Source organism: Protopterus annectens, chromosome 16.part0, assembly GCF_019279795.1.
Source record: "Protopterus annectens isolate FY-2018-M chromosome 16.part0, PAN1.0, whole genome shotgun sequence".
Taxonomy (NCBI): Eukaryota; Metazoa; Chordata; order Ceratodontiformes; family Protopteridae; genus Protopterus; species Protopterus annectens.
The window spans coordinates 546,942,357-546,967,244 of record NC_056750.1 but is presented as its reverse complement, the minus strand read 5'-3'; the positions used below and the strand labels follow the sequence as shown (position 1 = coordinate 546,967,244).

The 24,888-nt window shown below is 38.2% G+C and overlaps 1 protein-coding gene across 1 annotated transcript in view; it reads right to left on the bottom strand.

Annotated features, from left to right (window-relative positions):
- The window catches only part of FNBP1 (formin binding protein 1), a 2,646,599-nt gene that overhangs the window by 827,381 nt on the left and 1,794,330 nt on the right, over window positions 1–24,888 (bottom strand). Inside the window, exon 14 of the mRNA XM_044058144.1 lies at window positions 11,786–11,895. Coding sequence (XP_043914079.1) covers window positions 11,786–11,895 — 110 coding nt within the window. The remainder of the gene's footprint in view (window positions 1–11,785; window positions 11,896–24,888) is intronic.

Genomic DNA, 24,888 nt, shown 5'->3' with positions numbered 1-24,888 from the left:
TCTAGAGCTGCTGCTTTTCTTTGTGTTTTGAGAAGAATTCCTGGCTTCAACTTTAGTCTGCCTGAAGATATTAAGGCTAAGCTGATGGATGCACCTCTAAATAACAAACATCTTTTTGGTGCTGTTGCTGCTGATCTGCTTAAGTCCCTTCAGGAAAAGGGTAAGGCTTCACAGAATCTTACCTCTTCTAAAGTATCAAAGGAATTACCCTAATAAACCTGCTTTTATCCACAGACAGTCTTGCCCTGCCCCCAAAGGTAGGAAGGGTGGTAGAAGGGCTCCTGCTAAGTCTACTCAAACTCTTTCAACTCAGAAGCCTTTTTTTCCAGACAAGACAGGTGCTGTCTGACTATCCTTGCCCTTCTCTTCTCAGTCACATTTCTCTCTCTCTCTTCATCTTTTCTTGTCTTTTCCTATTTGGTTGAAGATTACTCCAGATTCTTGGGTTCTATTCATAATTCGTCAGGGGTATTACATGGTTTGGAAATTTCTTCCCCGCTTTTTGGGTATTCCTCATCCTTCTTAGGAAAAGGTGCCCTTTTTTCCAAGAGATTCTTTGGGGCCTGCTGTCTCAAGAAACAGTTCAAGAAGTTCCAACTCCTCAGAAGGCAAGAGGTTTTACTCCAGAATGTTTTTGATCTCCAGGAAAGAAGGCACCTGGAGACCCACTCTGGATTGCTCTCAACTAAACACCTTTTTGAAGGTTCCTTCCTTTCTGATGCTATCCCTTCAAACCTTGTTTCCTCTTTTTTTTCCTCAGGCTTTTCTAGTTTCCCTGGATCTCAACTATGCCCATCTCCATATCCTTATTTATCCCCCTTTTCAGGAAATTTCTGTGTTTCTCTGTTGCTTCCTTGCATTTTCAGTTCTCTCCATTGTCCTTTTGCCTCATTGCTGCCCCAAGGGTCTTCACCAAATGCCGTGGTCCTGTAATTGCTTTTTGCAGATTGAGGGGAATCCTGATCTTTCCTTACCTGGATGACCAGGGAATTTATTTCAGCAACTTCACTTTGTTACTTGTCTCCTGAAAGGCCTAAGGTTTACAGTGAATTTTCAAAAATCATTCCTGAATCCTTCTCAGGTTCATGTTTTTCTAAAGTGCAGGCTCCAGAATGTTCCAATCTTGGCATCTCTGCCTCCTCTCAAGACTTTGATTCTGATTGCTTTCTTTTAATCTCTTCTTCCTCTGGACTCCATTACAGCCAGAGAGTTTCTAAGGGCTCTGGGATACATAGCTTCTACCATTCATGTGCTTCCTCTGGTCAAGCTTCATATGAGAAAGCTCTAATGGTTCCTAAAGTCAGTCTTGCTTCAACATTTTCATTCTTTGGATTTTCCAGTTCTCCTTCTCCCATGTCTCAAGCTTGAACTTCAGTGGTAGATTCATCAGTTGCCCCTCAACCCAGGGCTTCCTTTTCAACCTCCAGACCCATCTCAGGAACTCTTTACAGGTGCCCCTGATGTAGGATGGGGGACCTCCTTCGGTCCTCTGAAAGTGCGGAGCCTTTGGTTTCTTTGACAACAGAAAGACCACATCAATATCAAAGAGATGACAGCTCATCTTCTGGCTCTTCAGGCTTTTCATTCTCTTTTCCTTCCAAGGACCCTCAAAGGCTTCACACACAGTACCACAGTGATGAGATATATCAACAAGCAGGGGGGAACAAGATCTTATCTCCTGTGCAGACTAGCTCTGCAGGTTTGGGATCTAGTTGTTCAGTATCAGGTGATCCTTCAGGCAGTTGACATTTTCTCAGATCAGAATACTGTGGCAGATTCTCTAAGCAGGTCCCTAACACAGACTCAGAAAAGGATGCTTCACAGAGATGTGTTTCTGGACAATGTCCACCATTGGAGTACTTCCTCCCCTCTGAACAGAAAACTTCCTCTCTATTGAACCGGAGTCCCACGTCCTCTGGCTTGGAAGGTGGATGCCCTGTTTCTTAGAAGGGGTTGTTTCTTTATGCTTTCCCTCCCCTTCCTCTCATATCAGTGGTCCTGTTCAAGATAGAACAGGATGCTCCCAAAATCTTGTTGGTGACTCCCTTTGGGCAGAGACAGCACTGGTACCCTCTTCTTCTGCATTTAGCCAAGGGCAGTCATCACAAGTTACCTACCGGGGTGGACCTACTCACACAAGACGGGGGGGGGGATCTCTCATCTATCCCCACGTGTCCACACTTCAACTGACATTGTGTGTAATAGGGTTTGACCCCTTTTATGCACCTTTTTTTCTGAGGACGTGCTTCAGGTCCTGCAGGAAGCCAGGAAACCCACTACCAGAAAATCTTACTTATCTAAATAGAAGAGATTTTCTGTTTGGTGTCTTTCTCATAACCTGGATCCACTTAATGTGGAAGTTCCTTTGGTTCTCTCTTACTTGTGTGAATTGCTGAATGCTGGGTTGGTGTACAAAGCCCACTTGTCAGCTAGTTTTGCTTGTCTGCCTTTGACTCCCCCTTTGGTTTCTAGATTTCAGGTCAAACAATTTCTTAAATGTGTTCTTCACAGGGACCTTAATTTTATTTTGGAAAAGCTGATTCAGGGTCCTTTTGAGTCTGCATCTTCAACTTCTTTACAGTATTGTTCTTGAAAGACTGTTCTTCTTTTAGCCCTTACCTCAGCCAAACAGGTTTGTGAGCTGCAAGCCCTTATGGCTGTTCCTGCTTTATTGCTTTTTCATAAGGACAGGTTGTCTCTTTGTACTAATCCTTCTTTTATGCCCAATCAGTCTATTCATTTGCCCACTTTTTTCACTTCTCCACAATCTGCTAGTGAGAATGTTCTTCACACCTTGGATTTGCATAGACAACTTGGATATTATTTGGATAAAACTAATGTCATTTGTAAATCCAAACAGCTTTTTTCCCCTTTCATCCTAGCTCTTTAGGTTTGGCTGTTTTCAAGCAAATCATTTCTTCCTGTACATCTGAAGCCATTTCCTTTTCTTATTCCTTTCATGGGAAAAGCCTTCCTTCTTCTGTTAAGACTCATTCTTCCAGGGCTGTGGCTTCTTCTTGTGCTTTTTTCAGAGGTTTGGATACTAATTCTCTTCTTGAGGCAGCTATCTGGACTTCTGTGCATATTTTTACCAAGCACTATAAGTAGGTTGTTGTTTCAAGGGCTAAAGCTGGTTTTGCCAGGGCTATCCTACATGGTTTTCTTGAGGGCTCTGCTGGTCCTTCCTCCTCCCAACTTTCTTCCTGAGCTTTTGTACTCTCTCTAGTGTAAAGAATACTGCAACAATGATATGAAATGACAATGTAGTTGTGTAAAATTTTACCATAACAGTAAATATCCTTTTCTTTCCTGTTGCAGTTTTCACTCCCCCCCCCCCGTTCCTTTTATCCTTCTGGATTTACTTGTTAACCTCTTTGTTTCCTTATACTGTCACTCCTGGAGCTTTTCAGTTCTGAGGATGGTATGTCCATACGTCATCTTTATGCCCAATGCTGTGCATGGGAAGCATGAACATATGACATATGTCATCCCCATTACAACCTAAAGAATTTAATATAATGGCTGGACGTCAGGCAGCCCTTGGCAGGGGATCCCTATTATAAAGAATACTGCAACAGTGAAGAGAAGGACATCTGATGTTAAGGTAAGATTTTACACAACTCTACTTTCTGTATTGGGATCATATTTTTTGGTTGTTTTATGCTTTTATATCCACAGTGCCTATTAAGCCAAAACTGGCTGGCATAATTTGTAGATGATGCTAAAAAAACATTAGGGTTGCGTATCTTTATGAGCAAATGAATCTGCAAGGACACTTAGGTAAATTATATGCTTGGGTTTCAGCTAATAAGGTCCGATGGATTAGGGAGAAAAAATAAAGGAAGGCAACAAGGGACATAACAGGGGACCACCGTGGTCATAGTCTAAAAGAGCCACAGTCTGATTGTTAGAAATCTGACCAAAGATGACAGTACACTGGAAGGTGGAATCTAAAATGGGCTGCCTGCACTCACCCTTAAATAAGAACAGCCTAAGCCATGCCATCAAGTGTGGGCACATTCCCAAGCCTCTTGCCCTTACCCATTGCTTCAGCAGAGTCAGAATTACAATGAGTCACATACAAGACCACTGTAAAAGCCATGACATGGGTCATTTCCAGATCTTCCTTCATCCCAAACTCAGTGAGGCTGCCAGGTTCTCCAGTGCTGATCAGCTATGAAGGACTGGAACCTAACCACCTGAGACAAAGAGCTGAGTAGTCTAAGTCACAACATGGCTGAGAACACCACTTTGCTAAACTTTTGCAAAGCAGTGAATTAAACTTCTTATTAGGTGATAAAGTGTAAAGGTGCTGAAGACACTGGGATATATGCTGGACTGAAGGGATCTGCTCTTGAGTGCTTTGTCCGGATACAACTCCACTGTACACTGAGCTAGGAGAAGGCATCAACCTTCTTAGGCACAGAGAAAGCAAAACCTAAATGCTTCCAAATTCATAAATATCACCCTGTAGGACAAGTTCCATAACCTTCTTACCTAGAAACTGGTAAAATGTATTTCTTGAGGAAAAAGCAAGAGCCACAGGCTGATCTCTTATGGAATCCATTAGTCTTAGAGTTCCCCCAAGATATATAACGTGGGAGTCACTGTTTGAACAGTTAGGACTGCATCCTCAACAGCCAAACCTAAAAACCTAGGATGAAAGGAAACAAAACACTGCTCAGATTTATGAATGGCTTTAGTTTTATCCAAATAATACCTGAGTTGTCTATGCAAATCCAAGGTGTGAAGAACTTTCTCACTATCAGGTTGGAAGTTATAGGGAAGGAAAATCTCATTATCTTTGTCTGTACCAGACTTAAGGGTCTCAGGGTCTCCTGGTCTTCAAAGTTCTCCCTCTCTCATGGGAATGAAAGTGAGAAACATTCTGCCTGCCTTGGGGGCAGCATTTGCAGTCAAATGCTGGAGATCTAATGAGAGGGTTTTGACTGGTCTTGAGTTGCTCACACAGAGTCTAATACTGGCATTCATCCGTGTTCCTTAGGAATCCATTCCTATATGCATAAAAAGAGCTCCCACCAGACTTTAAACTTACATATGTCTTACTTCAGCGCTGATGCAAATGGTGGAGAAGGATCCACTAGCCACTAGAGTTTCCACAACCATGGCTGGTGAGTTGCGGAAGAATCATGTGAAAGTCTAGGAAGAAGGCTTCTTAGTCCAGACAGCAACTACCAAGCCAATATTGGGGAACTCCAACAACTGCTCCTTGTTAAAAGATTAGGTGTGAGGATAAATATAACTTTGGAGTCACTGTGTGAACATGTAGGACTGCATCCTCAAGTTGTTTGCCAGGGATACACCCTTTGCAGTCCTCTCAGTGTTGATGTGTGTGTGTGTGTGTGTGTGTGTATATGTGTGTGTGTGTGTGTGTGTGTGTGTGTGTGTGTGTGTGTGTGTGTGTGTGTGTGTGTGTGTGTCATTACCACGACCAGAACTTCTTTCTGCTGATCACAAGCAAACATCAGGAGTGTGCCAATAGTAAAGTGTTTATTTGTGGGAGTAAGAGCAGTTTATGTGTGAAAGTATATAATTGCTGATGTGACATGTTAAGGACAGAATACATGTGAGCCTGAAACAATATAATCAGTACATCTTTTATTTCTGGGCATCTTATTTGACATTTTCACACTATCAGAAGGGGAATGCTTAATGGAAAGTCTGTGTTCGACAGGAGAAGAAATGTGTGTTTGTGGTTACTTCATGGAAAAAAAGAGGACACAACCCATGTTTTTGCCTTTTAAAATTGTTGCTTTATTATAATTTCACAGCATACCAGCCCATATGTCATTAGATTCACTTCACAACAAAGATACATCTTTTTCTTTTTATCATAGGGAAAAACATATGATACCTAAAATCACAAACATATAATACAATAAAGAAACCAGTGCTTTTTGGCCAAGAAAAAGAGTGAGTCCTCTTTCAAAACAAATGAAATGTTGAGACAGAACTGAAAATCAGAAATTCAATATGTAGCTGTCCATTACCTTTAAAGTTAAACTTGTACACTAAATACAGTTAATAACTGAATTACAATATCAGTTTTCCAAAAAAAAAACAAAATGCAAAGATGTGAAAGTCTTTCAGAGATATAACCCTAAGCAAAAAAATAAAATGCCAATAACAGGCTTACAACACAGCCATTAGAATGTACCAGGCTGCCAAGTTGCATTATATTTGGTTTCTGTAAGGTGTGGGTATTATGACTTCTTTTCAGGGACAGCAGTACAGCACATGTAGATAATGTCTATGTACCACATCATACTACATCAGAAGTAAAAATCATATACATTAAAAATCACACATACATGTCCATAAAATGGCATGTTACTGAAAAGGTGCTGCAATTAAACTCCCTGTACCTACATGGTAATGTTTTGGGGCCGGTTTCAGGACTGAGCTGCAATAAAATTCTTAAGGCCAAATAAGCAATCATAGATACATTTATACATGAGTATGCAAGTGCAATTCCCTTAATATTTTGTTAAGTACTGTCAAAGAGTGACTGCCATATGGCCTTTTATGCATAGCTACCAAATTCACAACCACAGGACTACATGTACTTCACAATGACCTTTTGTCATGTTAGACTGTAGTCTTTTCAATGGGGAATATATGATTTTAATAAGGGTGAGGAATGCAATCCATGAAAAGAATACATCCATACTGAGTTGACGTTACACCAGAAATAAAAAACACATACATTTCTACAGAAAAATGAACAAGGGGAAAGATGCCAAACTAAACCCTTTGCACTATGTGAATATGGCGCTGCCAACATCAGCACTGAACTGCATTTAAAAACTTGAAGGATGAATGGCAGTTTTAAATTTATTCTGTTCCTGAGTGTTCATGTATAATTCTCTGTCAAAAGGGGTCGATGATTTTTTTTTATGCACAGCTGCAAATGTAAAGTTTCAAAGATATTTCACTGTGACAGGCATGTGGCATTCTGTGGGTGTTCTGGTTTCCTCCCACATTCCAAAGGCATACAGTAGGTGGACTGGACACACTAAATTGGCTGCTGACATAAGTGTGCATCAACAGTGGCACAACTAACGACCTGGCACTGTGAATATTGGCTCTAAATTGCCAGTGGTGCAGTGGATACTGCTCTTGCCTCACAGCAAGAGATTCCCAGTTCAGTTCGTAGCGGGGGTGCCTTCTGTACAAAGTCTGCATGTCCTCCCTGTGTTTGTGTGCATTTTCTCCAGGTGTTATGGTTTCCTTCCACATTCCAAAGACATGCAGTAGGTGGACTGAACACTCTAAATTGGCCACAGGTGTGCATGTGCATATGAGTGAGTGCTATGGAAGCAGAACTGTGGAAGGACTAGCCACCCAGCAGTGTGAACCGTGGCTACAGATGATTGTAACTGTTGAGGTGACAACCTGAACCCATGTGCAAAAATGGGAAGAAGGGTTTATGGAGGGATAGACTGATCTGACTGCTCTTTATGGTAGTAAATGTTTATGCCCAAATATATTCTGTTCCTCAGTGTTCACGTATAATTACCTGTAAGTTTTACAAACAACTGTCGAAGGGAGCTGATGATTGTTTTTTTATGCAAATGCAGAGTTTCAAAGATATTTTATTATGACAGACATGTGGCATTCTACTGGTAATCTGGTTTCCTCACACATTCCAAAGACTAGGTAGAGTAGGTAGGTAGGTAGGTAGAATAGACTCATTAAATTGACCATACATGTAATTGTGCACGTGTGTTTTTGTGATATAGAAGATTAGCAGTGGCACGGCTAGTCACCTGGAAGTGTGAACACTGGCTCTACATTGTCACTGCTGATGTGACACCCCAACCCTGTGTGCAAAAATTAAAAAAAAAGGGGTTATGGATGGACAGATGATATGACTGATCTTTACAGTGGTAAATGTATATGTCCAGATTATTTATGTACTGACTTTTCATTAGATTAGAAGTAAAAGTCATGTCTAATTCTCCAGAGGATGGCATATTCTTATCACTAGAATGACAATGCCAACAAACACTATTAACTGACTGTGGAAATTTAGTGTGACCAACTCCAGCACTGAGATGCATTTATACTCTTAGGAGAGAAGGGCATTTTTATGTGCCTTTTGTAACTGACTGCTTAATTCCCCAGATGACATACTAAAAACTACCAGCTGGGGGATGGATACCTTTTGTGCACAACTGTCAAATACACAGCTTAAAAGCCATTTCACACTGACTGTATACCACATATTTCATTATATTCATTTTCATTTTGTGGTGGTAATATGAATTCAGGATGAGGAATGTAGCACGCAATGAAATTTAGGGATGCTAAGTGGTTTATGGTGTCATAGAAGGCTCTCTGTAGTCAACTAGAATATTAAAGAACATCTTATTTATAGTTTCCAAGATGTAGAGGAGTTTGATGTTGTTATCTGGCTGTATAAGTCTTGATGAGATGAAACTATGGAGGAATACGGACACATCACTTACAACAGAGACACAGAGTAAGGGGTCACAGCAAACCATTAGGTAATGAATCCCGTCAGAATGGGTGTGTTATCACAGAATTAGAACCACGTTTCAGTGACAATGTAGATGTCTATATTTTCTAGGGTCAGGAGGGCTTCTAAAGAGGACCCTTATTAAGGCTTTTAGCATTCAGCAGCACTGCATTTGCAATATTCTAATTTGGTTTGGCTAGGCTGGTAGATGGAGAAGACTGACACTGCCTAAAAAGGCACTATGAGGGTGGAGAAAGTTTGGGCCAGTATACAAAAGTCTACAGAGGACAGGTGTAGGCTATCCCAGCAAAACATGCAGGGCTGTCAGCCGTCTCCTTTCAGGCTGACACGTACTGATCCCCAATAGCCAACAATTTAGGCAGTTGCTGTAGCTGATTATCTTTTATTACATTATGGCATCACTTTTAATGAAGGTAGGATGTTGTTCAAGACTAGCATACCAGCCTCAGACAAATGTTAGAAAAGCTCCATCATGTCTCTCATCCTAAGAATGTGTGTTTCTCAAATCATTCAGATCCATATGAGCAACAACCATGTCATATATGCACATGGGGTGAGGAGACATGAGTGCCTTACTAACCTGTCGAGTCCTGCTACCTTTCTTTGTTCAGCCTGGGGAAGTGATGTATCTGTTTAACTCAGTATAGAATAACCTATGACAAGGGCATTTACATAGTTGCTCACCTGGGTAGTTTTAAGAGCTTAGGCCCTACAGCCAGGTGGGCCCTCTTTGTGGTGTTTGCACTGGATGGTCCTATATGTGCAACTGCTGGAGGCACTGTGTGTCACTGATGAATTTGTATCAGAACTTGAGAACTATTAAGTACTCCAGAGAAAGAAGTCTTACTATTTGAAAAGTGGCATGCCAGTGTAAGATGGATATGAACACTGATATGTAGGTGTATATGCCGTCAATTTATTTTGGTGATAGGCTAGGCCAGCTTTGTTAAGTAACTACATCTGTCATATGTAGATTCAGTGTGTGGTAGTAATAAACTTTTTTTCAGTAAGCATGAGGTAGCACACTGCCTCAGGGTGCCTAGTGCTAAGAGATTGGAAAAAGATAGTTTAAGAGCAGATTGCTGTCTCGTGGTTTCCAGAATCTGTTATACCAGTGGTTAGACAGTTTATGAGCTCAAAAGATCTGTTCTATGTATTGCAGGCCTTAACAGCTTGCCAACTATAATAATACTAAGGTAGGTGCACAGTTAAACTCATAAAAGTCCTAACAGTAGCCTGCCTAATATAAAAAGAAAGTAAGTTCTTATGAGTTTAATGTAACTGTGCACCTGATAGCAGTTTCCGTCATGTACTAATTAGGTAGATTCTTATGGGTTTAACTGTGCACCTAGCAGTGGGTTTACTAAAGATACAGGATTTGTGGAAGTTTACCTATTTTACTACAGACCCAATATGTTGCAAGACTTCACCCAGTTCTGCTAAGCCTTTTTAAGGAGAATCGTACTTCTATACTATGAAAGGAGGAGACAGTGTAGTTTGATTTCAGCAAGGTGTTTCTCCATGTAGATGTGAAGTAGAGGTTGCAATCTGGTGCTGCAAGATTTTCCCTGGCTAAGTTATGATAACAATACAGCTATTCTGATTGGAGAGTAAATGTAGGGGGTAGTTTAGGTCCTCCAGAGGCTATAACCACATTTGTAAAACTACTACTTTCAGCTCTGGAGTGCAGCCCAGCCAAATGGAGAATGACAGTGCACACAATATTGCAGAAGAAAGGACAACAGCCAATCAGAAAACCATTTGTTTCAATGCCTGCCATGACTAGATACTCAGGATACCAGCAATCTGGATTCTCTCACAAGATGAACAAAGTCATTGTATTCTAAATGAGCAAAAAGCACTGACACAATAAGCAGCATCACAAATCAGGGCATTTAGCAATAAAATAGACTAGATGATAAGTAACAGCACAAGCAGCCCAGCCAAATGATGGTAGTGGAGCACAAAATACAGTACTGTAAAGCAACAGAGCAAAAGCTACAGCCAAGCAGAAAACCACTTGTTTGAATGTCTGGTATACTAGATGACCAGTACACAAGCAATTTATATTCTCTAACAAGATAAAATGTCAAAGTGTTCCAAATATACAGAAAACACTGAAATATTAAGCAGTATCACATATCAGCAAATTAAACAGTAAAGTAGCAGTAGCATTAGTTTGTAAAGGAGTTAGAAAGCTTCACTTCCTTAATCGTGTAGGAACTGCTGATAAAGAAAAACAGTACCATGTAGTTCTGCACCTGGGGACAAGCAAAAGTACAGACATATTAGGGTACCATCTGGAAGGTAAGCCAGAGTAACCTGGGCAAAGTGAAAAGAACATCTTTTCCCCAAGGGAGCATGCCAAAGAAGTGACATAGGGTAAAGTAGATACCATAAAAATCAAAACTACCCACATGGCTGCCTGAGTGAAGCCTCCAACAGTTGGCTTTTACCTTCATACTGGGGGATACCCATTAAGGGATCAAATGGACAAGAATCTGACTGAAGGAAGCTTGGTGGTCATCAGCCATGAGGGGAAAATGGACATATAGGAAAGTGGATCAAGTGAAAGTACTACATAAGTTTAAGGACAGAAATAATTTCAGGTTTTAGCTTTCCTTTCCAGGGGTTAATTTTTAACCTATACAAGACTGTATTCCAATAACCATACTACATTTAAAAACTGTAACTAATTAAGAAAATGTTATTACTGTGTAATAAACCATATGTGGGTACAGACAGACAATTCATATTTTTACCTAACATCTCCCCACACTAGGTAAAAATATGAATTACCTCTACTCACATGTGGTTTATTGCTGTTATACAGCAATAACATAGGTTAGGTACTTAGGCTGAGCTCTTCAGTCCAAACATTACCCACACTCCATTACGGTTTACTGCTGTATTTTAAAATTCAGTTTACTTTTCTGGCAATAACAGAAATAAAGTCTTATAAATCAGTGTTTTAAATTTTCAAGTCTCATCCCAAATCCTGACACCAGATGTTTATTACACTTTGTACATAAAACATCTTTAACAGCATTTTATATTATCTTGTTTTTCCATTTAACATTCTCCTGAAAAGTGATTTTATATTATAAATATTAACATACTACAACCCTTATTTCATTTTCAGGTTCATCACGGCAATGGAAACTGTCAGTCATCATAAATTAAATTGTATCCTATTTACTCTACTTTTAAATGAAATGTAGTAATACCACTACTGAATAGGTACACATATACCAGTCATACCTTTGATCCACCTCCTTCTGAATCTCTTTATTTAACTCATCAATCTTTTGCTGTAGTTTCTTTCGTCGCTGTTCTGGAGGAAGATTGCTAAAATCTTCTGGTCCTGAACCCTACAGTAAACAGAAATATTGAAACAGAAGTCATGAAGTGAACATCATTGTTTATAAACATTTATTAGATTAAATTTGGGTTATAAGAACAGAAGTGCTATAGTAATTGCGCAGAACCACTTATACATTCCACATCCCTTTTATAATGTTCTACTTCTAAAACAAATGTCAACTTCAAGCCTTCTAGATAAAGGATAATTATTATTGTTTTACCTTTACTACTACTTCTGCATTTTTGTATTAATACTATTCTTCCCGTGATCATAATAACTGTTCTGGGAATATATCAGCCATGCTCAGAAATAAGGCTTGCTTGTTGACAATTAAAACACAAATATGTGTCTGCTTCTCTCTGTGGAGGGCTTGGTGATCACTAAAAAAGCAAATTATAAAGAGTACAAAGCAAGACACCTTTAACTTTCAACTGGTGGGATTTGACACATTGGAGACCACAAAGCTTCTTCAACTCTAAAGAAGGAATTCTATACTGATGGAAAAGTAGCACACATGCAATGTTGGGTAGAAGAGAAAGAAAGGAAGAAACAGAAGAAGAAGAAAGAAAGATAAAGGTAAAGAGGAAGCAAGGAAACAAGCAAGAAATAGGGAGGTAACAAATGCTGAGACAGAAAAGTCCAGATTCTACGCGTATATAAAACATCTTTTCAATGAATGTAAGATCTTCTGAAATTTAAAAGGCTGACCTGCAGTGGCAAAGGCTGAAGAACCAGGTTTGATGATTAAAGTATAAGAAGGTGAAAGTAAGTGAAGAATGACTAAAGAGTTTTGAAATTGATTTTCCCTGCCAGTTACTGTCTGTGGGGAATGATTTTAGGGAGAAACTAGCACTGGGGGAGCAAGATAGATATTGTTGGTCAGACAGGTGGGTGGTCTTATTATTAATGGCTTGAATAAAGTAAATATTAAAGATGATGGGAACAATTTCAAGGGGAAGGCTAGGGGAGAGAGTTGGCTGTTTGGTCCTACCTTGGTGAAGCAATTTACTGACTTGTTTCCAGAATAATATTCGGTTATTTGGCCTTGCATTCTGTAGTGTAAGAAAGTAATTTTTCTTTTCTTCACATATTTTATTTTTAGTGAGACTTCAACGCTGTTTCAAAGTTTGATCTTTCTGTTGTGTTTTATGCTTTAATCATGTTGACCCGGCTTTCTGTCTGTTTCTCATCTATTCTTTGGTTGAATGTTTAAGCCATGGGGCAGGGTTTATTTCTATTAATTTTCTTCTTAGGGCAGCCATTTTGTTTAGACGTCTAAGAAATATCTGGTTAAACTGCAGTGCTGTTTCATCGCATGGAAGATATTAGGAGGATTCCAGCTGCATGAATATTAAGGCTTCTGCAAAATATTTTTCTCAAAATGTGCTTTGTTTGTATGTTGTTAAAGTTTTGGGGTAGAGAACAGGTGCCTATTGGCATAGGCTGGATGGTGATCACTAATGGTATTGTTGAATGTTCCTGCACATGTACTTTTAGTGGGACCAGATGTTAGTATCCAGTCTAAAGTGATGGTCTTAATTTTTACACTATATCTGGTGGGACTGGTGATGAGATGGGCAAAGCCATATAGGTTTATGATGTGCTGAGGCTTATCTGTGACTGTTGAGTTCCAGTCTATGTTGAAGTCTGCCAGGATTATCGTTTCTTAGGAGATATTGTTGGTTATCCAGGAAAGGATATCTACAGCAATGGGCTTGTTGTTTCCTGGAGGAATACACATGGTAACAAGGCAGATGCTTTTGTGAGTATTTAATTTAAAAAAGTGATAAGCAGCTCAGCATTATTAAATTGAGGGCTAGACTGTGAGTAGGGGGTGAGCTCCAGAGAGTTGGAGAAAAGTAGGGGCCACTACTCCACTCCTTTTTTCCTTTCTTTCATTTCATTTTACACTATACCTGGGGGGTGGTATTTCTTCATCTTTTACTGATGTTTTTTAAAAAGATCTCTGTTACTGACAGGAAATGAGGGGTGTGATGTGAAAACCCATGAATTAAAGTCTGTTAATTTATTGTGCTTGCATCTTACATTGATAATGATATTGATAATCATTAGTTGGGCTGTTTTACTACAAGTGTTGACCAGTTTTTTTCCTGCATTGGAATTAATATGTAAATGGGTAGAACTCTGGTTAGGATGCATGCCCCACAGAAGAGGATTAGACATAATGAGATGTGTTTGCTGGACAGTTGTTTATACCTGGGTTGGTTGACCAAAAGAGGAATAAAGTGACTGTGACTAATTCAGGTATATTGGTGGACATCTGTCCAGCTACAGATGTAAGCTGTCCGAATGGAGAAAGAAGAAATCAGCAAGTAAAAGAGAGCAGTATTTCTGGAACTTAATTGATCCTCAAGTCTTGGTGAGTACTTTCACGAGGTGGACCCTGTTTGTCACAAAATCTCACCAAGAAGACACTACACTGAGATACAGACTATATTTTATATCGCATATATCATGGACAGAAGTAGGTTAAAAAATAAAATAGTGAAAAAAAACTTCCAAGATGGCTGCACATTTGAGTAACAGCTTAATGCTAGTTCTCCCAGTGTGAAAACAGAAACTTAGCAGAGAAGGCCAATGGACCTATACTTCTGGGTAAATTTCAGTAACTGTCTAGTAAGTGCACTGTATGAATGCCAGGAAAAAAGAAATACAGGGGACCTGAAGGAAAATCAGCTAGAAAAGGTGAGAAAAAAACAAAGACTGTGAAAAGTACTGCAGCTATTCAGCAAAAAGCAGTGCAAGCTTCAGATATGACTTCCAGTAACCCAGAGGAAAGTATAAGACACATGCATACAGACCTGATTAAATTAAACAAAACACTGATGGAGTATATCAAATCAAACAACAAAAGGCTGGAAAAAATGGAAGAAACTTTAAACAGATATTCAGATGAGGTGATAAAACTGTAAAACTCAAAGGTCAAAATGAAAAAAAGGCTGGCTGAATATGAGACTGCACAAGAAGAGATGTTTCAAAACAATAACAAAATTGGAGGACAGAGCACATAGGAAAAACCTGAGATTTTCTGCTGTACCAGAGAAGTTGGAAGGAACTGACTGTATTAGTTTTATGAAAGCACAGATAAGTAACTGGATTGGTATTCCACAACAGGAACTGTTAACTGAAAGGGCAAGTTGTGTGTATGCTCCAAACCTGGCTATGAGAAAGCAACCTAGACCTTTAATAGTAAAGATGCAATCTTACCAGCACAAGGAGTTGATTCTGTCAAAACTGTGGCAGAATGACAAAGTACAGGACAAAGTGGAAAACAGCACTGTGTTTGTGGAGAAGGATTACTCATTGTGCATCAGGTAAAAAAGGAGTAAATGTATTCCATTATGCAGGAAAAGTCAAGAAGCAAGTGTGACATTCAAATTGCTGTACCCAGCTATCATCAATATTTTTTTCCCTGGAGGGACACTATCATTTTTTTGATGAAATATATACTAAGGAGGAAATACAAAAATTTGTCCAACAAAAGGTGAGCTGTGAAACAGAAGAAGATTCTGCTTTCTGTTCTTCTGGTAATAGAGAACACAGAGAATATATGCCAGTGAAACCTTTTCCAATGTTTGAATGGAAAATGCTTGACTTGAAGGAGAAAATCCCAAGAGTCAACTAAAAGAATCGAGAGTTGGAAATGAAGCAGTGACAGGATTTGGGAGATAGAGAGGAACAAGAGTAAAACCAGTAACTTGGAAATTGACAAATGTTTGATTACAAAGCAATAATTATATTTCTGAAACATGATAGAAGAACCAAATCTGAAAATAGTGGAGTTTTTGGATTTTGTTAAACTTGTAGGGGACTTTACAATATATGCCCTACTCCATGTTATTAATTTTGGAAAAATATTTAGGAGAGGGGAAGAGGAGGTAGAAAGTTGTGCAAGTAAAACAAACTTTTTTCTTAACGATACTACTTTAATAGTGCATGATTTTCTTTGCATGCTATAAAGTAAAGTTTTCTCAGTTATTTTGAAGTGTAATGGGGATACTAATGCAAACAGGTGCTACTGTTTTTTTTTCTTTTTGTCTTATTTTGTCTTTCTCCTTGTTCAATTTTTAAAAAGGTAGGCACTGCAATGTAAAATAGACAAAAAAAGAAAAAATCTGGTTAAAAAAGCATGAGAAAAGAAAAAAATAATGTGCTTTTTCTCATTCCTGCATAGTGGAATGACTAGATTAAGGCTCTTAGCTTGATCTAGTAACAAGTTTTAAGGGAAAGTAAGTACATGAAAAAGAATATTGAATATTACATGGTTTCTTTTCTAGTAGCTGTGGTGGTACAGCAGTAGTGTTGTTGCCTCATAGCAAGATGTTCTCCTGTTCGATTCTCAGCTGGACTGCCTTCTGTGTGGAGTCTGCATGTCCTCCCCGCGGTCGAGTGGCCTCCGAAAGACATGCGTGAATGGACGTCGGGCTGGCAACTCGGCACCATAAAAATCGACTGCCAATCATTAGCGGACCAAAGTTCCACTGTGGCGACCCCTAACCGGGTAAAAGCCGAAAAGACAAACAACAAGGCTTCTTTTCTAGTAAATAAAAATATGCTTAGGAATTGTGTATCTGGTTCTCATGTCTCTAAGAGACAATCTTATAAAGAGAAATGGCTAGGAGATAATGCTCTCTGAAAGCATTCAAGTATTTTCCCACCTGAGAGAGTTATAAAGATAAGACAAAAAACAGACAGCACTTAGTATACGCACAGGCTGCACAATGCTTCTTACCATGTATAACTTTTCTTTGTTAACTCAAGTCTGTGAATGTGGCTGTCAGTTTGGAACATGTGTTCCTATTAGGGGTAAAACATCAATATATGAAGATGTACTTAGTTTTGTCTATTATAAAGTTAATAGGTTTTAGAGGGATACTGAGGGTGTGCATTTTTTGAGGGCTTTCAATAAAATAAGTTTGTGAAGTATAATATAGCCTCAAATGGATACGACAAGAAATAACTGTATAAAAGATCAACATGCCAAATAGTGTGCTCATGTAACACAGAAGCTGGAATTAAACATTTAACAAACAAGCTGTTACAAATAAAAGATGGGAATAATAACGTTTTAAGACAATGATGCTTTCTGTAATGTCTTTAAATGTCAATGGCCTCACAGATAAATACAGAAAAAAAAAGTAGTGAACTAGATTACAAATTGTAGAGTGCAAATAGCTATGCCACAGTAGACACTTGGAAGGAAGTGACCATGTAAATTTGATAAAAGATTCAGCAGAATACCTGCAGCAAAGGAAAAGAGAAGTACTTCTATTAAATGCAAGAGGAGCTCCATTAGTGATAAAAGAGGATAAAAAAAGACAGTAATGGTAGATTTGTAGTACTAAGGGGATACTGGCATGGGAGGAGGATTACACTGGCATGGATTTATTTTCTTCCAAAAATTGCTATAATGGAGCTTAAGAAAATTCTGGGAGAAATAATCATCTTTCAGCAAGGAATATTACTTATAGATGGAGACTGGAATTTGATTTGCAACAGTGAAGATGTGTCACGAGGGCCAGAAAGGAAAATACAACAAAGAAGTGTAGACTTTTGAAGAAATTTATGAAAATATTTGGCATGGAAGATATGAATTCAGTACTAGGAGTTTGGAGAGAATTTATATATTATTCTCCAAGATACAAAAACTGGGCTAAGCTAGACAGAAGTTACATTTCACAGGAGCATGTGTATTTAATTGAAGGTCTTGATACACATGCAATAACTGGTAATGAAATAAAAATGAGACACTAACACTTTCCCCATCTATCTGCTGAAAAGAGAGGAATTTAAGCAATGGGCAGTGGAAATTATTCAAGAGCTATTAGAGAAGATAAAAAATTCTTCTGAAAATGTAGCTAGGGAGTGGGATAAAATTAAAGTGGAGTTTAAAAACAGGGTGGAAATAAAAGAAAGGGAGACATGCTTAAGAAGTAACATGAATTATTTAGCGGGATTGACAAATGCTTAAGTATTGTAAAACAGGGGGAATCCCACAGAACAAGAAGAGGAGCAACTGCAGAATGATAAACAGAAAATAAGGGATTACCTTGATAATATGTATGAGTTTAGAAAGACTGCTGTTAAGCAACTGTTTTTTTGATAATAACTCTAGAGCACAAAAACTTTTAGCACAATGACTCAGGCAACAGAAAGTAGAAAGGGCTCTTGCCAAGCTTAAGTTGCCTGTAACACGCAAGATAACAAGAGATCATGTAGAACTATTAGAAATATTTTGAAAATTCTATGAAAGTCTCTATAAAGCAAAGAAATATGGACATCAAGAAAAGGTACAAATGGAAATGTTTATGGAAGAATTAAATACACCAAAGTTAGAGGTAGAGGAGGCTCAATTACTAACCTTTAGGATAGAAGGAGATAAGATAAAAATGGTGATGTATAACCAACTTACAGGAAATTCCCCAGGAATATATGGTATTTCTATGATGTTTGGAAGCTAGGAGGGAAAATCTGATAAAGATATGGAAGGTTTTAACAGTATTTTAAGAGGGGAAGAAGTGCCAGCATCCTGGAAGAAAGTGATGGTAGCTGTAACACTTAAAGAGGGTAAATATCCATCAGATCTAGCTTCATACAGGCCTCTTTCAATACTAAACCATGATTATAAAGTGTTTATGTCTATAATGGCTAGAAGAATGGCAAAAGTGATGTCAACATTGGCAGATATGGATCAGTGTGGTTTTGTGGAAGGGAGGCAAACATCTGACAACATTAACAGAACACTGATGATCCAGAGGGAAGCACAATGTAAGAAAATACCACTGTTCTTAGTGAGTCTTGATCCAGAGAAAGCATTCGACAGAGTAAGCTGGGACTTTATGAGCAGGGCAATGGAAGCATATGCTTTCCCCTGATACAATTATAAGGTTGATTAGGAGGATATATGAGGGATTAGAGGAGAAAATTAAAGTGGGTGGGTTCCTCTCTGATAATTTCTGCTTAAGCAGAGGAACCAGGAAGGGCTGTCCTTTTTTCCCATTTTTACTTGCATTATATTTGGAACCGGCAGCAAACAAAATAAGGGACTCTGAAATTCAAGGGTATAACTGGTATGATAGCCAAGTAAAGCTGGCTCTACTTGCGGATATTACTTTGTACCTGATAAAACCAGAAAAGGACATTACAGTGTTGTGGAACATTTCGAGACAGTTTCAACTCTTTTGGGGATACACAATTAATGAGGCTAAAACAAAGGCAATAGCAGTAAATTATGTACCACAAAAAAATTGGTTCAGCAATATCCATATTTATGGGGGGGGGGGGCATGATAAAATGAAGTATTTACGAATTTGGATTAAAAATGATTCTGGTATGGCAGATAAGGATAGGTGGGAAGAGATTCAAAAAAGATAATACAAAAACTGAGAAACTGGAAGCTCTGTTATATGGATATGGATAGCAAGGTACAAGCAGTTAAAATGTTTTTAGTCCTTTTAGTAACACAGGTGAGGCATATTTTTATCAACCAGAGAAGAAGTTGTGGATAGCAATTAGTAAAGAGCTGAAGGTTTTTTATCTGGGTGGGGAAGACAGCAAGACTCAAGTGGGATAAACTGATTCTTCCACTAGAACAAGGTGGATTGGGATTGCCTGATTTGAAGGGGTATTTCAGAGCTACACAGTTAAGGTACCTGCACATAGCACAATCAGAAACCCATAATTCAAAGTGGAAAGGGATGATGATGAAACGGGGGAAGCTCAAGAAACAAGGAGAGATTGGGATTTTGGATGCAGACCTTTAAGGAGAATAACAATAATCATACAGAATATAATATTCATAAAGTAGCAGAAAGTATTCTAAGAACTAAGTGAACACAGGAATGGAGAAAGAGATTCTGCCAATAGGGATGAATGCAACCAGGGATACAGGCAATAGGCAAGAGGGGGCAGGAATTTATTGGAGGAAACTGGCAAAGGAACCAAGATACTGAGAGCAAATAACTAGACTGGGAAAAGTAATAGAATGGGAAGATATCAAGAATTTATTTGGACTGCAGGTTAGAGATTGCTTTCCTATCAAGGACTGATATCAGAGGAGGCAAAGAGAAAGAAACAGGGTGGTCCTAAATGAAAGACCAGCACTGGTAAACTTTTTAGTAGAATCTAGAACAGAAGCTACTGTTAAAAATGAATAATTAGTAGAGCATACAAAATACTGCATGATAACTATAATAATTAGTCAGAAGAGGTTAGAAAGAATTGGGAAGAGAGAATGGATAAGCAATTCACAAAGAAACAATGGGGGCTATATATCTGTCTCCCAAATATGCAACAAAATTTAAAAGATTTAGGATTTTTGTTTGGAAATGTTGACAGACATTTTTATACCCAAAGTGGACTCCAGAGAATTTCTCCTCAAGTAGACAGCAAATGTTGGAGGTGTGATGGGGAAGAAAGAGGTAATTGGGAACATAATGAGTTGGCAGACTTTAAAGATTCCTTGCACGCTTTTCTATCAGAGATGCTAGCTTAGCAAATTGGTGTAACTAGGGAAATTATTTTTCTGAGTTATGATACAAAATCGGAATTGAGCAGACATTGTAAGGCCTTGCTGAATCTAATTATGGTGGCTGCCAAAAAAAACAATTACTAGAAAATGGAAATCAAAGTCTAAACCAACTGTACTAGAAGTACTGAATATAGTAACAGAGATAAGACAACTGGAATTAGGATCTTTAGAAAAGGGTAGGAACAAATTATATAGGAAAAAAGGGAGATGTGGGAACAATACATATAGGGGAGGAATGAGATGTAAAAGAAGGTAGGATATGAGTGAGCTATGTAATGTTTGACTGACAATGATTGGGTAGATTATAAGTGATATGTAATGTTTGCAACTAAGGGTGTGTCAGTATATTCTGCAATGTAAAACACTTGCAACTAGGACTATGTCAGTATGGCTTGTTTTCATTTATATAAATGTATGATTGCCTGTGTCATAAGTGGTAATATAATAAAGATGCTTCTTTAAAAAAAAGATAGCTAGGTACACAAGACCCAGGGTAAATATTGCCCAATCCTGACAGGCATACTGGTGCCAGGACTGGAAAAAATGACAGTGTAGAATCCTCAAGGCACAGAAACATTCCTACAATGGAGCCAGGTCATGCTCAGGGCCCCCTGTTGTAGAAGGAAGTCTTAGTCCACAAAAATGACAAAAACTGATAGGCCAAAAAGAGTCATACAGATGACAGAGTGGACTACTGAGGATAAAAAAGAAATTATGTATCGTTAATATTATACAAGAAGCCCAGAATTTCCATACAGAAGTTATACAAAAAGATTAAGAGATAAATTAGAGGAAAGAAAAATACTTGCACAAGAAAAACTGTCAGAAGCTTCAAATAAAAATCTGTGTTCATTAGTATAACAGACTCAAGAAAAAAATTTATCTAGACTAAGAAACCGTGGTCCATTTGGGAAAGACGTGACTAGGGAATATAAAGAACAAAATCTACAGATTTCTTAAAGGTATAAAAAAGAAATCTGGACATGGGAAAGAAAGACAGATCTGCTATGCTGCAATATTTATGCAAAGGGGAAAGCCAAATTAATCAATGCAAAAAAAGCAGTCCCAAAATATTCGAAGAGAAATATATGCAAAAGCAAAGGTATCCAGATGTGGAAAATTTCACAGTACAATAAATAAGATCACAAAGAGGGAATGTAGAACAGAAGATTAGTAAAGAAGAAGTTAAAAATAGAATCTGAAGTTATGGAATGCCTATGAAGAGAAGGATTTATTGAAGAAAGTCGAACACAGGTTATATCACAGCATGATAGAACAATGAGTCCCCCAAGTAAAGAGAAACAGGAGGAGCAGGAGACATCTGAAGAAGAAATATGAACATGGGAAAGAAATAGAGATTTAATGTTGCTGTTGTTTGTCTTTCGGCTTTTTCCCGGTAAGGGGTCACCACAGCGGAACCCCAGTTTGCTAATGACTGGCAGTAGGATTTTTACAAAATGCCAAGGTGCCAGCTCGATGCCCAACCTTCAACGAAGGCATGCCCATTTACACACGCATGTCTTTCTAACACTACCCAACCACGGGGAGGACATGCAGACTCCACACAGAAGGCACTCCCAAGCCAAACCGAGAATCGAACGGGAGAACCTCTTGCTGGGAGGTAACAACGCTACCGCCGTACCACCGCGGCATGAAATATGGTCCAGTATTTATGCAAAGTAGAAAGCAAAACTAATCAATACAAAAAGGGCAGCACCAAAGATAACTGAAGAGAAATACAGGCAAAGGCATCCAGATGTGAAAACTTTTACAATACAAAAACAAAAAAAAAAATAAGACACAGAAGAAACAAGGATTAGTAATGGAGAAGTTAAAGAAATAGAAAGTGACGTTAGGGATTACCTGCAAAGTGAAGGATTTAGTGTAGAAAATCTAACTCTGATAACATCACAGCAGGATACAGCAATGGATCTCCAAATTAAGGAGAAATCATTGGAGTGGGAAACATCTGATAAGTTGCCATATAAAGATACTTTAGAGCCTTCGATAGGAAACCAGTACAGAAGTACAGTTGGAGTTGTACAGCAAGGGAAGGAACACAAAAATGTGGCAACTTTGATGCAGTCAGTGTTATGAAGTGATAATCCAGTGAGTTCCTTGGTCTATATTAATTCATTGAAGGTTCAGTTCAACGAACCTTTCTTCACTGAACCCTAAACATCGAATTTGCACTTCAGTGAACGTTCTCATAAAAAAAAAAATTTAAATAGTTAAACTAAACACTTGGCCAAAACAACACCTGAACAGACACCACAGTATGTAAAACCCGCTATGCCCCCCTTAACTATATATAACAACTCTGAGATCGCACTACAGTGGGGAAAAGGGGAAATTTGTGCTGCTGACCAACTGCTTCCCTTTCCTACTCTGATATGAACCTTCGATGGTTAGGGTTCGATGAAGAAAGGTTCGATGAATTGAACCTTTGATTAATTAATATAGACCAGTGAGTTCCCATATGAAACAGCAAGAGATGACACAGGATGAAACTGAAGAGAATGTGGCACTGGAAGATGATCTGGAACTTTCTGTAGAATGCCTGCAAGAAATAGAAAACAAAGAATGTTCACTCAGTTTAGAAGAAAACAATCTAAGATAAGGGTTGCTTGATTTAACAGAGATGGAGAGACATATTAAGATCAATGAAACAAATAGACTATAAAAAGTTATAAGTTTGATAAAACAAATGAAGACAATAATTTGGACTGTTCATGGAGATTCATGTGATATAGTAGAAGTAAATAGGATATATTAATGTGCAGCTTAATTAACAACAGAAAAGGTCTTCCAAAAAAACATAGGACAGTAAGGAAAAAGAAGGGGAGAAATCAAATGCCATCATGGAAGTATCGAATAGAGAAAACTGTAAAGCAATTAAAACAAGAAGTGTCAACTGTTAGAACAGTACAGAAGAGGGAAAAGATCAACAAAAATACTCAGAAAGATGGATGTGATAAAAGCAGTGCTCAGTATCGGAACAGATCAGGATCTATCTTGCACTATTGCAAATGATAAACTAAAAACACCAGCACAGGCAGAAAAACTTAAGAAGATATGCAGATAAATATAAAGGAAAAGTACAAAATAAGCAGTTTATTGATGTCCCAAAAAAGCTTTATAAAGAATTAGGAAACAAGGCAAAAAGGAACTGAAACACCACCAATAAAAAGAAGAAATTGATACATTTTGGAGAAATATCTATGAAGATCTTGTGGAACATAACAAATATGTTGAATGGATAGAAGAAGTAAAAGAAAAAATAAGAAGTTCAAATGTAAAGGATATGTAATAGGAAGAAGTAACAGCCAGAGAGATTGAAACAAAGTTAAGAAACACTCCTAAATGGAAGCCCCCAGGCCCAGATCCAGTACCTAACTTCTTTCTAAAGGTATTAACATTTTCACATGAAGATTTAGCCAGGAATAAGAACTATTTATAAGCACACTTCAAACAGACATTAACCTGGTTAACAACAGGAAAAACAATACTCCGACTTAACAGCAAACTTCCAAGCCCTCCTAAAAACTATAGACCAATAACTTGCCTTCCAAAGACATATAAACTATACAATGGAACTGATGCCAAGAGAGTTTGTAGTCATTTAAAAGAAAACTCATTCAAAACAACAGAACAAAAGGGCACAAAAGAAAGTCATATGGCACAAAGGATCATTTGTTGTTAAATAAAGTCATAGTGGGGAACTGTAAAAAGGGGAAGAATCTAAGTATGGCATGGACTGTCTACAAAAAAGCATTTGATAGTATCCCATATTCAAGGATAAAAGAGTGCTTATAAATGTTTAAGATACATCTTACTCTGACCGGCTATATCACAGTGACCATGAAACAGTGGCAGACCACTTTGCAATTAAGCCATGACACAAGACAAATTATTATCCCAGGGACAAAAATTCAAAGGGGGATATTCCAGGGTGACTCTGTGTCAGCACTTCTATTCTGCCTTGCCCTTAACCCATTAAGCTGTCTACTTAACAGCTTTGGCCATGGCTACAATTTAGCTCCTAGAAAACAACAAAGTGCAAAGATTTCTCATCTTCTCTTTGTCGATGATTTAAAACTCTATAGCTCATCAGATGAGGAACTGAAAGCACAACTGCAAGTTGTCAGAACTTCTTCAGATGATATAAGAAGGTCATTTTGTCTTGATAAATGTGCAAAAGCAACCTTTAAAGCAGGAAAACTGCAGCACCAGGAAAACATCAGTTTGGGACAAAAATATGATATAAAAGAACTTGAGCAAGAGAGTGTATAACTATTTGGGAATTGATGAAGGATCAACAATAAAACATAAACAAATGCAAATAAAACTTAGTAAGGAATACTTTAAAATACTTAAAATAATCCTGAAAATAGCGTTGACATCTAGGAACAAAATCTAAGCTATAAACCAATTTTCTCTTCCTGTCCT